The following is a 15,082-nucleotide window of genomic DNA, read 5'->3' on the forward strand; positions in this document are numbered from 1 at the left end:
CTCTCATTCATTTATTTATTCAAAATTTCAGGAAAAAAAAAAGAAAATACAAGAAATTGTCAGATACACATTTAGGGATGGCGTAAGAAAACTACGCCATGGCCCAGCTATAGGTGGGAAAAGCTTTGAGGTCTCAGATACAGAGCTCGGAAAACAAACAGAAAACAATCAAATGAAGGATTTCTTTGCAGAATGAATCTTTCTCTTCCCTGGCGGGTAACAGACAGAGACTTAGTGAAAGTGTTCTAACAGAGACAGAAGAGCGAGGCCCCCTCAGAAGGTTCAGGAATGTGAAACAGGACGACAGAGGCGCGACAGCGACGAAGCCTCAAACCTATTATTGCAGTTTGATGGGAGCCAAACATCCTCCACGAACCCGGGGAGGCCATGAAGAACGTTCTGAAGAAGGGAAAGTGGCAAAGATGCCGAAGATGGAGATTTCTTATCAGTTACAGGCGTTTTTATTGATGCCGAGCAGAAGCGACTATAGCATGAAGCTGTAAACTCTCTAATCTCTCTAATAATGTTATTTAGTCCTTACAGCAACTACCCGTAATCTAAGCGACGCCCCTGTCCTCTACGTGTCCCGAGTGTTTTACTGAAGTGTAACAGTTGCGACAGGTTTGTCGTCCAAGTCCATCCATAAACAAGCGAATCAGTTATTACATAGTCATAAATGGAAGAAAACGACCGCGCAGATATGTTTGCTCGTCAGTGGTGAGTTTGGTACCTGGGTGATATTCAGCAGCAGTCAGACCAAGAGCCTCTTTCAAAACGTGCTGGACGCACCCCAAATTCACATTAACTAGTTACCCAATCGTGTTGTCACCCTTTTATTGCTTTTTGGTTGCTAGCCTGATTCTTTTTTTTTTACAAAATACTCTTCTGCCTCCTGCCCTTGTGCTGAGACAGGAACCTCTCTGAGAGCTTTCACCAGGAGGAGATTTGGGATGCGAGAGCTCCTCTGCCGCCGTGGCGTCATCCCGCTCTTTACTTTTCTGACCGTGAAAGATCCACTGAGGTGGCGGTTTGTATCAGCAGCATTAGTGTTCGACAGCAGTACAACAGGGCAGAGGAAAGGCATGTCAACAGGGAGTCCAAATGATTAAAAAAATAAATAAAAAAGGAGCAAACGAAAAGGTGGCAGTTGCTGCTATCGCTATGGTTCTGTGGAAAAGTGAACACGTGACCTCGTTACATTCACAATATTGATCCAGATGTGGAAATAGATGTGATTTCTGAGCGTTAGTGACCCAAAAGTCATGTGATGTTGCTGACCCATAAGAGAAATCGCTTCGTCGATAAAATACCTTCCCTTTTCTGAACGCTTTTTAAAAAAATTCTCTATAAATGCTTTTTGTTTTTGACTGAGGGAAGTAGTTTCTGTCTTTTGAAGGTTTTCAGGTTGCGGCTGTTGGTCGGGGTGGGGGGGTGGAAAGCCCGGGAGAACCGTGGAATGACCGCATCTCGACACAGAGACGTTTAAAGCACGCAGACGTTTCACCTCCTGGCCCGGCGGGATCTGTGAGGGTCCCTGTGGGTCTTTCTTTACCTTCCACGTGAGGGTTCTCCACAATCGTTGAGAGAAGAGCGAGCTGTGTTTTCCAATACATGTTTTAGAACGAGTGAGGTAGATCATATACTCAAAGGGAGGGGGGGGGGAAATGTTTAAGTCCCCTCAGTCATGACGCCAAAAAAAAACATTTATACTGAATCATGGGGCATTTATACAGTGATTTAAACTGGTATTATTAAAGAAGAAGAAAAAGAATAAAAAAATAAATAAATAACACTCCTGCAGGGGGGGAAAAGTCAAAGAAAGGGGTGAAAAATAACAATAATAACCAGGCAACATTTCCAGAAGGTGACGAGAAATCCTTCAGAAGACGGTTGACTCTTCAGCCATTTTAAGACCTTTGACTCCGCGTGTTCCCCGTATTTAACCCATCCTCTATTTGGTTTCAGAAGAGCGGCGGCTGTGAGGATGCTAAGCTATGAAACATTTGCCCCATTGCAAAAGGATTAAAGTGATAAGTCTTCTATACAAATCTGATATCTAAGGATTGGCAGATGGTTGGAGCAATTAAGGCAAAAACGACGACGGCCCCGTGTCGAGCGGAGAGGAGGCGGGAAGCGGACCAGACGTGGCGTAAGAGCTGATCCCTGGGGCTGATCCTGACAGTCAGAAGAAACTGGGGGGGGGGGGTGACGGTGGGAAAAGCTAAGCCTTTACATTAACCTGAGATTGAGTCGCACCCAGAGAGCAACGCTGGGGGCAGCAGAGTACAAAAGAGGGTGCAGAAAGTTCACACTCACACATCCAGCTAAGGTGTCCTTTCAAATAATAATAATAATAATAATTATAATAATAATAATATAGACATCCGCAAAACAAAAACAGAAGGAAACATTTCATAAAGTTAAAGGCAATGAGCAGATTCTAATGATGCAGAAAACCTTTGGGGGTTAACGGGAGAAGGGTTTATATCTAAATTGTCTTATTTTTTGTTGTTTTCTTCTTTTTTTTTAGAGTTTGTAGATATAAGAAACAGACCGTAGTGGAGACCATAAAATACCAAACCTGAAGGATTTCATCATATATATAACATCCAAAATGAGAAAAAGAATAAAATAGCAGCTTTTGTTCTGTACAGACATAGAGGCAAACATTTTTGAACCGTAAAAAGTTTTTTTTCTTCTATTTCTTTCTTTTTTAAAAAAAAAAAAAAGTGACAAAAGCCAAATGATGTGTATAAAAAAGTTGATCCTGCAGTCGAAAACACAACTGTAAGACCTTTATATGTGTCTGAAATGTGGAGAAAATTTAGAAATGTCTGTTGCAACGAGAGAGAGGGAGAGAGAGAGATCTGCTGTGGTTTTGAAATGGGATCTGTTACCTTTTTGTGTCTCAGAGTCTTTCATTATCTGCCTCTCGGAGCGAAGCCCGACGTGAAACCGATCGTTTGACCTTTAGAGACTGAGGCTGTGATTCACAGTCAGTCAAAGTTCTGTTCGGTGAGGTTTTTCTGTGCCCGTTGAGATCAGTCAGTTCAACCAGTGATGTCTCAGTTATCTGATTAAAACTTTTACAGCATGTTTTTTTTTTTCTCATACGTTGGGTTTTAAATTTTATCCATTTTCAGACCTGCAATCGGGTCCTCTCCTGCCCCCACCAGGCTGTCAGCGGTATGACAGGCGTCTGGTTCATTCATTCACTACAGAACCTTTGCAGGTTTTTTGCCCACAACCAATTATTTTTTTAACCCATTCCGATTATTGTAATTTGAATCCAATGATTTTCCCTTCTTAATATGACTTAGCAACAAAAGTGTGTACAAATAACCAGAATGTTGACAGTTTGAGCTGATATGAATTAAATGTTCCGTGTCGTCCGATTTCTGCCGTCTTTGCGAGTTTCCTAAGAACAATGTGGTATTCCATGCAGGTGTGGATCCAACATCCGTGGGAAACCAAACACACACCACGCACACAGCTGCTGCAGCAGCACCAGGGCGCCTGAGCAGGTGATTCCTTGGACAGAGCGAGCTCAACTGTGAATCACAGCTTCGAACGAGCGGCGAGGCCTGTCTGAAAAGCTCGGTTTGCCAACGGATTTGGCCGTTCGACAGAAGGCCCTCGTCTTCCGTCCCGACCCGCCCCCGTCGGCGATTGACGCCCACAGACATAACAGTGACGTCTAACCGGGGCATCCTTGAGGGACACGCGCCGGTCTGCTAATGCAAACGCATTGAGTGAATCGGATTGTATAAATACACAGTCAAGATATCTACAACATCCTCTCTGAAATAATCAGGGAAAAAAGTGCTCTTCCGTTGAATTTGCTGGCAGATCTTTTTTTTTTTTTAAAACAAAACAACATTATTTTCCACAATTTTGTGTCCAAACCTGCAAGTGAGGATTCGTGCCCTCGTGGTTTTTTCCTCCTTAAAGGACTCTTGCTACGAGAACTGCTCTGCGGGCGGCGCGGGGGTTTCCTCGGTGGGGAGTTTGAGCCACAAGGCTCCAAATGCTTTTGCAGGTTTCTGTGCTATTTCGTTCCATTTTTAAAAAGTAACCTTCGACCTTACAGGAGTGGAGAAATCAACTACTGGTGCACAGTAGAACAGTCTTCTGTCACCCGTCCCTCTTTAAGAGAAGAGAGGTTTTTGTTACCCTGTGTCAAAGAAAGAGGGGCTGGGCTGATATCAGCAGGCCGACGACTGGGGCAGCGGTAACGCCCGCTCATTCTTTCTGCCCCCGTTCATGTGTGCATAGGGTTGCATCTCTTCAAAGTTGGGCCGAAGGACGACCACAGGCCCGTTGGCAGAAACATGTCCTGAGTGCTTGTCCAAGGCTTGACCCGGTGATGCCAAAGATGGGGCAACTGGGCCCGGGGAGGAGGGAGACACGGGTCCCAGCAGCGGAGTCCCTGGGCCTTGTATGGGGGACAACTTCTGAGTGGATGGAGGCGGCGTGCAGCCTCCCGTACACCCCGACAGCGGGGAACCAGCAGCAGTGGCGGCGGCGGCAGCAGCAGGCTGTCTGGCAGATGCAGGGTCCAGTGGAATGTTCTCCATGTTCTCTACCTCCATGTCCAGCTCCTCCGTGTCCGGCGGCTTGTTCTCCTCGCTGTAGAAGAAGCTCACCTCCCTGAAAGATAGGTCCAGTTCCTCTTTGATACTGCTGATGATCTCCAGGAAGGACGGACGCATCTTGGGGTTATACTGCCAGCACATCCTCATCAGCTCGAACCTGCAAGCCACATACAGAGGGGTCAGAGCTGCAGGCCAATAAGGTGCGCAAAACTTTCTTGCCAGCAGGTGGCAGTAAAGGCTTGTTACTTTAAGAACGACGTCAATCACCGATGTACAAGTAAATAATTACGTGACTATTTTAATTTCTCCCAAGTTTCAGAGCAGGAAAAACCAGAACAAGATTTAAATTCAGAAAAACAGGCTCGGCCTTGTTTCCTATTTTGCTTCATATCCTTTTTTATTGGGTGTGACTTCAATAAAGTTGGTTCGCGCCACACACACACACACACACACACACGCTAAAGGAGGGTTTTAGCGTCACCCGTTTTCATCCCTTTAGACCGACTCCTTTAGTTTTATTTTTGGGATTTACAGTAGAAGTGTTATGACAGCATGCAGCCGAGAGGAGAGTAGACAGAGTTACAAAACACCTTTGCAGAAGACATTACAAAATGACTGGATGACGTATTTATTGCTGCATTACGGCAATATGACTAATGCAGCACTTTCTTTGAGTTTGGTTGCTATGCCAGGCCAGCAGCTGAGCTTCAGTTATACGCAGAACAAGTGGGGCGCACTCTCAGGGCCCCCACTGAAGTAAACACCTCTCTCTGGTGTCACTTCTGGTGCAGCGATCTCGTTGCACCATGCAACACCCGGTACAGCTGGGTGTCAGCTTCTCTCTGTGCAGAGGAATTATGGTTACAGCTTTCTTAAGCATGCAGTTTGTTTCACACTCTGAAACATCCGGGATGGGGGAGGAGGGTGGGGTGCAGCTCGGATTCCTTTTTAAGCAGCGCAGCAAAAGCTGGCTTTGTACTGTCCAAACCCGGGACTCGGAAGAAAAGAAAGGCATAATGGATGTCGGTGCTGGTTGGCGCTCCGGGGCAGCTTGAGTCCCCCACTGCTGTACACAAGGCTTGTTTATTGCAACTTTGGAAAACAAACAGCGCAGTAAATCCCGACTGCCCGTCAGCCTCAAGTCTCTCCCGACACACAGGTGCACAACAGACGTGATGCCGACGTGAAATAAACTTAGGACGTGTCCTTATTTTCATGAAACTGCCTTCTTTTCCCAATGGTTGACCCACTTTAGCTGCTCTTGCACATTTAGAGCAGACTCGCTCTGACGAAACTACAGATCAGAGTCGCAAACAGCAGTGTGCACGTCAGCGGCGGGTGTTAGATGAGGAGACTGAGACTTTATCGCTAATGTGACCTTGATATACAGCGGAATGTACCTCAGTGCGCTCTGTCATTAAAAGACTCTTTAATGTGGCCTCGGAGTCTTGACTTTCCTTGTCGGCCAACTCCTCAGAGAAGGAGGGAGCAACAATGCACCTTTGTCTGTAGGAAAACTCCAGCCAGCAATTCGGGAAGTCTGACCACTGACCCTCGGCTACACGGTCATGGGAAAGGAGGAGACAGTCGGAGCTCTCCAAACATGACTCATCCCTCTTCTATCATTGTGCTCGGTCTTTGTAGGGGTGTCTGGCTCTGCCGCACTTCAGCACTCCTCTGGAAATCTCGCATAATTCAAGCCAGCAGCGGCGACGTCCACATGTGTTGCTCACAGAGCATGGGGCTAATCCCCTGCACCCCCACCCCCCGGGTCTCCCACCGCCGCCACCTCAGTAACACAATCCACACACTCCTGTAATCAGGACAAAACAGTCAGGCTGCCATAGAAACCAGAGGTCTGTGTCTGCACAACATTTGGGAGCTGTTTTTCCCGTCAGCTTGCATTCCCTTTCTAAGGTGAGGCTGGCGGCGTGCAGAGAGACACCGAGATGCCCTAACGCTGAGGTCAGAGTGTGTATCCACTCTGACCGGCCGCGGCGGTTCATATCGGAGTTAATGAAGCTCATCTTTCCCGCTTGGTTTCCTGGACAGAGGCCGTCATCGCACCCATCGGAATGAGGGGCATCTTTCACACACGGGTTGAGGCATCCCTTCTATGGGCCTAAGCCGATGAGTTTTCTCGCCATAGCTGAAAGTGTCGTCAACGGTCCACATTTAAACCATGACGTCAATGTCGGGACTCATTTTTGGCTGTACCTCAGCTTACACACCACATGATATCTCAGGACCTCTGCTTTAAATAGACCCGCTCTTGAAATTGAATGGGACATGCGAGGCGGAGTCGTCGGCGGTCGAGGATAAAACCAGAGAGGTTTTACACCATAAAAGTGTACGATCTGAAAAGGGGAGATGAGTTAGACTTACAGCATGTCGGGGCAGTTGTCGGGTTTGTCCAGGAGTCCTCCCTCCATGACGAAGCGCAGCACTTGCTCGTTGGACATGCCCTGGTACGGCTGCTCCGCCAAGGTGGCAATCTCCCACAGCACCACACCGAACGACCTGCAAGAGTTTTGATAGTTTGAATCAATGTCAGTCCGTTGTTACTCGTGCAGAACACGGAAGAAACAGCTAAGATGACAAATGTATACGAATTAAACACTGCTGCATGGTTTTATGACATTGAGACGTAGATCTACGGTGAAAAGTGACATTTATTGCTCCTCCTTAAACTTTTAAGGACAACATGTCATGTCATTTTTAGATTCAAACTTTGCTAAGGCTTAATTAAACATAAAATGCGGCCGAATGCAAATTACAGTATAAAATGCATCATTTAAACCTAAAAGACAAAAGATTACTCAACACCGCCTCGGTTTAATCTCAACCTCTCATCCACAAAGTTCCTATCTCGACTTCGGCGGCAACGTTTAGTCTAAAGTTTGGTTCAGTCTTTCTGCTGGTTTCTCTGGTGGCGTAAGAGTAAACTCCAGGGTACATATGGTGCATACTGCTGCCTGGAACCCCCTCAGACAGACAAAAGCCTGATTCACACAGCATTTCCTCATCAGTGGAACAAAAAGTTTCCTATTTGTGAGTTCCCATGGAGCCCAGAATGGCTATGACTTGCAGCAGTTCATCTGCGTAACATCAAAGCGGTAGATGCAGTACACAAACGCGGAGGTGGGTTGGTGCTGGCACTGCAGCCTATGATTAGAGAACATCTGGAGCAGTTTAAGCCCACTTTTAGGAACTGACCCTTGGGACATGTTGAGTTGGAAAACAAAAAGTTGTAAGAGAGCTGGTAAACATGTATATTCATCCCTGTGAATGGGGGAAAAATGGGCAAAGTGGGCTGAAATTTAATGTCCAATTGAAATATACAGTTTGTGACAAACAATGGGCTGTGAATGACAAGAGTAGCATGTTTGACACTGTATGAAGTGTATTAAATTGTTTAGTTTAGCTGATATGAAGAAGTTTCCCCCCCTTGTTGCGTGAATGTTTCGTAATGTAGACGTGTGAGTGTTTATTCTCGTACCAGACATCAGACATTGTAGTGAACACGCCATCTTTCAGTGACTCTGGAGACATCCAGCGGACAGGCAGCAGGCCCTTCCCTCCTTTTCTGTAGTAATCTGTCTCGTAAATGTCTCTCGTCATTCCAAAATCTAAAGAGGAAAGAAAAACCCATGAAAACCAAAGGTTGGGAAAGCCACTAACTGTCTCCTCCACTGTGTGGGAGAAGGAGCTCACCCATTCCCTCATTTCTTCCACTCTCACTCCGTCCATCTACATTAAGCCTCCCCCGCTTCAGGCAATCGTTGAAATCCAAACACCTATTTATCACCATCGTCTGGTTTTCGGCCCTGAACAACCAGGAAGAGCCTGATTAGCTCGACTTACCTCCAATCTTCACAGTGAAGTCCTCGGCCACCATGCAGTTCCTGGCAGCCAGATCTCTGTGGACAAACTTGTTGGCATTAAGGTACGACATGCCGTCGGCGATCTCCCCCGCCATCTGGATCATCTTTTTGAGTGGTGGCAGGACCTGGCTGGTGGAGTTCTATAAAGAAAAACAATCATTAGTCAGTCCTGGAGCAGCTGTCAGACAGAGCTGGAATAGAGACCATTCGATTCCAGAGACCACATTCTATAGAAACTGTTACAAGCTTGTGTGTGTGTGTGTTTGTGTGTGTGTGTGAGTGAGAAAGAGAGAGAAGGCTGCTTACTTCTTTGCGTAAAGAGCGCAAGTAGCTCTTAAGATCTCCGCGGGTCATCAGCTCCATGATCACCAACGTCGGCTGTCCCTGAGACACCACACCCAGCAGCCGCACCTGCACCGATCACACCATAGCAGAGGCAGATATCGCCAATCAATAGTCCATCAATAGCGGCTACATATTAACTGCACTTTTAATCTAAACATCTGGTTAAAAAAGTCTAATCTGCTAATTCTATAAGGGTGCAGGTCCACTACTGACTTCTGTGCTAAGCTAGTTAGCATCGCTTCCTTTTACTTGTGTTTGGATCATCACCCCTTTTTTCTTCCACGGATTTTGGGCAAGTTTAAAGACCGGTGGTAAATTTATTTCCATTTCATCTTTCAAAATAACTTAAATGATTAAGTAGTTGTCTTTTTAGCAGCCAGACTTCCCAAAGGGGAAAAAAGAATCCCAGGCATTTAATGAGGCTGTGAGCGCACCGATGAGAGGATGTACACGGCACGGGAGCCTGGATGCTGCCTTGGGCCTTGGCTTCCCGAGCAAAGACAATGGCGTCGCACCCCGCTGATACTGCTCATGCTTTTAATGGGCCAATAAAGCTCATTTGGAGTTCTGCGGGCGGGATCTGTGTGATCTGATGACCGGCTGCTTCCTTCTTACCACGTGGTGACAGTTGAACTCCTTCATGACCGACGCCTCGTTCAAAAATTCGATCCGCTCTCTCATGCTGGCCGATTCGTTGACCGTCTTGATGGCCACTCGCGTCTCGGGCTCGTCCTTGACCACACCCTTGGCGATGCCCTCGTACACCATGCCGAAGGAGCCCTGGCCCAGCTCCTTGTGCATCGTGATCTTTTCCCTGGCCACCTCCCACTCGTCCGGGACGTACACTGGATCAACACACGCAGCGGCTCAACCCTACATATTCTCACCCAAACAGAAACGCAGCGATTCTTGTTGATTCTCTTACTCTCTGCAGCGCTGAAGTACTCTGGATTGACGGACGCGTAAAGAACCCCGTTTCCCAACCTGTCACTGTTCCTGCAATCAGCAGGACATCAGGATGTGATGGTTTGTAATCATTGCGAGGAGGGAAACACAAAATGTTCATGAAGGTACTCGCCTCTTTTTGTTCACAAAGAAGAGGATCGTGGTGAGGCCGGCGATTAAAAGAGTCGCTAGGATGGGAATGATGATGACCAGGTAGAAGGTAACGCCATCATCTCCTGGAGAGAAAAACATCGTTAGCACAGGCTCGGCGTTCTTATTGCTGCCTTCAAACATCCTCAGCATTTCCCAGATTCTGACTGGGATAACGAGATGTGCTGCATTACGTTTGGGCGGCGGCACGTAGAAAAACAGGCTCTCGGTCCAGGAGCTGTTTCCTGCCAGAGAAGTGGCGCGCACTTGAGCAGAGTAATTCCCTGGTCCGAGGTTGGTCAGCCGGGCTCCCTTGTGCTCCAGGTAGTGCTGCCGCGACACACACTTGTGCTTCTCGGGCTGCAAGAGTGAAAACCGGCTCTGGTTGAACGTCTCAACTTCAGGATCATTTCTGGAGCTAACTAGGTGACCTCTGAGTGAGGGGCAGGAATACAGGTCACGTAGTCCAGACTTCAGACAGTCATTGGGTTTTTACTGATTTTTACGAGTGTTAAATTATATTCCGATGATGCTTTTTTGAACAAAGGACTGATTGCTGAATAAAATTCCCTAAAAACCTTGAATTAAAGACGGAAATCTACACGTGGATTACCATGATAGCTCCATAAATTCAGCCATATGTTTTGAAAATTTTTTGATTAATTTAGATGTCTTGAAATACACTCGCAGGTATTCTTCCTCTGTTCAGCTCTCCTTTGAGTATAGATCACCACCCTGCGGCAATCTTCAACCCCCCCATCTTTCCTTGATATCATAACCTGTTGCAGCGCGGAGTAGATATGACGCAACACGTGAAGTAATGAGTGACCTCAGGCCAGGTCACACCTGTGATATCTAACACGCACCTCATTCCCAGGGCGGAACTTGACCTCGTACATCAAGATGAGACCGTTTGGCGTGACGGGCTCTGACCAATGCAGCAACACGCAACCCTCGACCTTATCGCTCCTCTCATATATCACCTTCCCAGGGATGTCGTCGGCTCCAACTGGGGAAACAAACACACATCCTTGTTAGTGACATACTAAAAGAGCGCGACAGGCAGGTGTAATCTGCACCCCGGCACGTCCAGGTGGGCTTCCAACCTGCAGGTTTGGTCCGGGAGTAGACGAAAGCTCCGACGCTGCAGTGTCCCACCTCCTCGTTGCAGGCGTGGAGGTCAATGCGGTAAACGGTGAAAGGTTGCAAGTGGGGGATCTCTAAGAACTCCACTGTGCTCTTTCCCTCTGAGAAGGGGTACTCCTTGATAGGAGGGATGCTGTCTGTGGTGTTGTCCCCTGTGCCGATCGTGGTGTTCCCCCTGACTCCGCCCTCCAGAAACAGCGTGGAGTTAGGCACACCAAAGACATCTCTGCGGCGGCGATCCGGCGGCCTGGAACACAGAGAGGTGAGGACGAGGTCAGACATAGTTCTTCTTTTTGAAAGAAGTCAAAACCTTTGAAGCATTCTTAATTCTATTTCGTTCCTACCAAGGTGGAGTTTATTAAAAGAAAGAGATAACACCAAAAGAGGAGATATTGCATGAACTCCCAGGGACCGTCTACAAAGTGCAATATTACTTCCAGTAACTTCACCATATTTTTACTATTTTATCCACAGATTCATTATTCATTATACCGACATTTTTTATGCTACAGTTAGGTGAACACTCGGATGCTCTTGTGGGTAACAGCGCGACCTGGATTCAGCAGTCGGCACACGACCACAGTCATTGTAAAATGAGCATGGTGCGGACAGGCGGAGGTGAACAGGTGATGTAGAACAGAGCCTTTTTAGAACTCTCTAGGTGATAAGTGTCTATAGGCGGTAACAAGGACCACATGAGCAGGTGGTTAGATTTGGATTACAGCATGTGATGCTCATAATTCACGCTGTCGACGGCTGTACACAAAGATTTCCACACAGTTCATGATTTTTTAATAATTATTATTTTTCAACATGCAACCCCCCCCGCCTAGAAAGTTACTACTCAGTTTTAAAATAGCTGCTCAATAGTATAGCGAGTTGAGTAATTGTAGAAGGCAGCAAAACTAAAAAAAAATCACCTGATCATCTGAAGGGGGTGTTGAGGCTCGAGCAGGGGCGTCTGAGCCCTCTGAGAGAGTCCTCTTCAGCTGACTGAAGCTTGACCTTATAACGAGTGAGTTACTACAGATAGTGCCCTGACCTCAGCGGCTAAAAAAAGAATACACCTTTCAAGCAACGGAACCCAAAGAGAAAACCCTCGATTAGGCTCTCAGGCACACGGAGGCTCGTTTGTGTACATTCAACATAGGTGAAGGGTCCGTCGCCAGATCCTGAACTGGTTCTGGACGTGTGCATCACGCATTTCAGCAGCAGGTGACTAAAGTAAACACAGGCTGAAGTCAGCCGATAACAGGTTTGGGTTCCTGCTGAATCAGACACCAGCAGCCACCTGACTGAGCTCCACTAAATCAGCCCGTCCTTCTGACTCTCTGTCAGTCTTCCAGCACCGACGGGGCTCTTCCCTCATTCATCTACATTCCAGATGCATTTGCCGTAGGTTCCCCTGGCAGCTTACAGGTTCTAAACAGTGAACTTTTGGATTAAAGTTGAGGCCCTGGAGCGATCTGTAAGAACTAAGCAATTCTGCAGACACTCACGTGTGCTGAAGAACAATAACCAGTCAATTACAAGATAAAGAACTCTTCCAGAGTTCTTATCTGCTGAATGTTCTCAGGAGGACGAGGGAAGCGAGCCTTCCTTGTTTTGTTGCCATGGATGGGCATGAGGGCGCCGGTTGTAGGGGTTTTGTGTCAGCCTATCAGTGATGTTAAGAGGTCCGTGGGGGAGGAAGAGAGTTTGGTCCACTGAAACCAGGCGAAATGATAACACAACACAGATGTCAGTCGCTATTGTGGACAACAAAAGCACAAGCGGCTTCGAGTGTGCCGCCACGCCAGGTCCTTTAGACTCGCTAATCACACCTCTCTCCTGGGTTTGTTTGTTGCCTAAATTGCTGCCTGCTTGGACCCGACAACCCCCACTGTCACTGTTGCTATGACAACGGAAAAGCCGCAATCACACCGAGGCGGCTGTGGATCTGAACAAGCACGTATCCCCGTGAGCAAACCAAAAGGGCCGAGCCACAGAGCAGCCCTTTCACCCCGACGTCCTTCGCCACCGAGACCCCGAGTTACGTGGCTGGTTCCCACAGGTCAAAAGGTCACTATACCTTGGCAAAAAGATGGCGTTGTGGAGGAAGTTCTCAAACATCTTGAAAAACAAACGGTCATCCTTCTCCCGGTCCTTCACTTCAGATGTCTTCGGGCAGTTGCAGCATTGGACGTTGCCTGCACCCGCCAGGTCAGATTTGGTGGGCTTGGTGCTCTCCTCCATGTCCATATGCCCTGTGGCTGAGATCCGGAGTGGGATCTTGAGTTCTGGTTCAAGAGAAAACAAGTGTTTAGGAATGTGCATCTTATGTCTGCACCAACGCAGCTCCTTATGATACAAGGCCTTTACAGTCACTACCTGCGAAGGGTTGTTTAGCTATTTCAGAGGTCAACACTGTTGGAAGCACACATACAAGAGGGTTTATACACACTTTTGGAGCAGTAGTTGTGCTGGTAGAGCTCTCTGTCCTCTGGCTGCCGCTGCCAGCGGACCAGATAGTATGTCAGATTGCCGTTGGGAAAGGCTGGAGGTGACCACTTCACTACCAGCTGGGTGGAGGAGTTAGCATAAGCACGAGGGTCTTTGGGCATAGACGGCACTGCAACGGAATCATGTGATGTTGAATAAAAGTGCCGCAGAGAGGTGGGAATTCATCTACAGACTGGAGGGGATACTCACATGACGGGCGTGTGCGGATGTATATTATGTCGCTCTTCGCCCCCGTGATGTGTTTGTCCCCCAATTGTAGGGTAATGACCTTCACAAATATAGCATACTGGGTCCAGGGCTTGAGGTGCAGAAGGGTGATTTTCGGGTCGATGCTCTGGTCCTGAGGTAGATCTACGTCCACCATGTGCCAACTGTTTGATCCACAGCCGTCCTGGCCGTCGAATTCTGTGATGTTCTGGAACGGACTGGTGAGGACAGACAACAAGGCGGCATATTAACGACATGGCAGCTTCATTAAAAAAACTACAACATGTACGCGTGAACCGATTTCTAGGTCATGTCCGATGATGTAATTCAACAGTAAGCACTTTATTTATTTTCAATCTACCTTCAAGGCTGTCATTTGTTTTTCTTTGTACCAGTGGAATAAGAGAAATTAGATCCAGATCTTAAATAATAAACAGACGGGGTGATAGCCTTTCCATTGTAAGAATCTGTCTTTTAGCTGTCTTAAAACAGAAAGCCTCAAAGCAGGAAATTAATCTTAAAGCTCAGACACTGCATGTGGAAAATAGTGAACAGCCACATGTCATATGAACAGATGGTGGTTAAACGCGCCGACCACAGAGAATCTCTCATTCTTTTCAATTAAGTTCCTCTTAATTTGAGAGGAACTGACACTGATATTAAACAAACAATACCCTATTGTGCATTCTTCAATATATAGGCAACTGTTTAATATTACTGTATATCATAATGCTGGTTTCAAAATATTTACTATGAGAAATATTGTATATTTGTTAATGTATAATATATTTTAAACCAATGAATCAAAGCCTTGGCGGTGATTCATCTCTCTTTGTGTGATTCAGGTGCTTATTTGTGTTGGAAAAAGGCAAAAACCCTGAGTCATGTTTATGTTCCACGTCCCATGATGTCAACGTGCGTCATCTGCTGATTTAAAACATGAGGAATCCGACTCACATGGGCTTTCGGAGGACTGATTTTGGTCAAATATGAGACCTGGCCTCAGATAGGTCACAGGAAACCGTGTTGAATGGTTACATTTGTGGAACAGCTGCAGGTTTCTTTGGGTTGGGCTGACTTAGGGTTTGTTTCTTAGTGCGTAATGGCAAATTCCTGGATTCACGATTTTCTGTGATAGTTCTCTACTCACGATTCCTTGTAGTAGACGATGAAGCTGATCATGCCTTTGTATCCCGGAGGCCGGTAGTTTTCCCATGTCAACCCGATGGTGTGGCTCGATGTGACGTTGGACTTGAACTTCAAGATGTGACTTTTACCTGTTTGAACAGATGGATTCTCAATGAAACA

At 46.9% G+C, this 15,082-nt stretch overlaps 1 protein-coding gene across 1 annotated transcript in view; it reads right to left on the reverse strand.

Annotated features, from left to right (window-relative positions):
• Position 1: 1 nt before the first annotated feature.
• The window catches only part of igf1ra (insulin-like growth factor 1a receptor), a 59,975-nt gene continuing 44,894 nt past the window's right edge, over positions 2–15,082 (reverse strand). Inside the window, exons 7-21 of the mRNA XM_057050947.1 lie at positions 14,925–15,051; positions 13,757–13,992; positions 13,509–13,676; positions 13,137–13,344; positions 11,026–11,312; positions 10,786–10,928; positions 10,114–10,279; positions 9,903–10,005; positions 9,750–9,820; positions 9,440–9,669; positions 8,786–8,890; positions 8,460–8,619; positions 8,095–8,224; positions 6,981–7,115; positions 2–4,752 (exon numbers count right to left, since the gene is read on the reverse strand). Of these exons, the coding sequence (XP_056906927.1) occupies positions 4,206–4,752; positions 6,981–7,115; positions 8,095–8,224; positions 8,460–8,619; positions 8,786–8,890; positions 9,440–9,669; positions 9,750–9,820; positions 9,903–10,005; positions 10,114–10,279; positions 10,786–10,928; positions 11,026–11,312; positions 13,137–13,344; positions 13,509–13,676; positions 13,757–13,992; positions 14,925–15,051 (2,816 nt within the window). The 3' untranslated portion in view covers positions 2–4,205. The remainder of the gene's footprint in view (positions 4,753–6,980; positions 7,116–8,094; positions 8,225–8,459; positions 8,620–8,785; positions 8,891–9,439; positions 9,670–9,749; positions 9,821–9,902; positions 10,006–10,113; positions 10,280–10,785; positions 10,929–11,025; positions 11,313–13,136; positions 13,345–13,508; positions 13,677–13,756; positions 13,993–14,924; positions 15,052–15,082) is intronic.

Source organism: Takifugu flavidus, chromosome 13, assembly GCF_003711565.1.
Source record: "Takifugu flavidus isolate HTHZ2018 chromosome 13, ASM371156v2, whole genome shotgun sequence".
Lineage (NCBI taxonomy): Eukaryota > Metazoa > Chordata > Actinopteri > Tetraodontiformes > Tetraodontidae > Takifugu > Takifugu flavidus.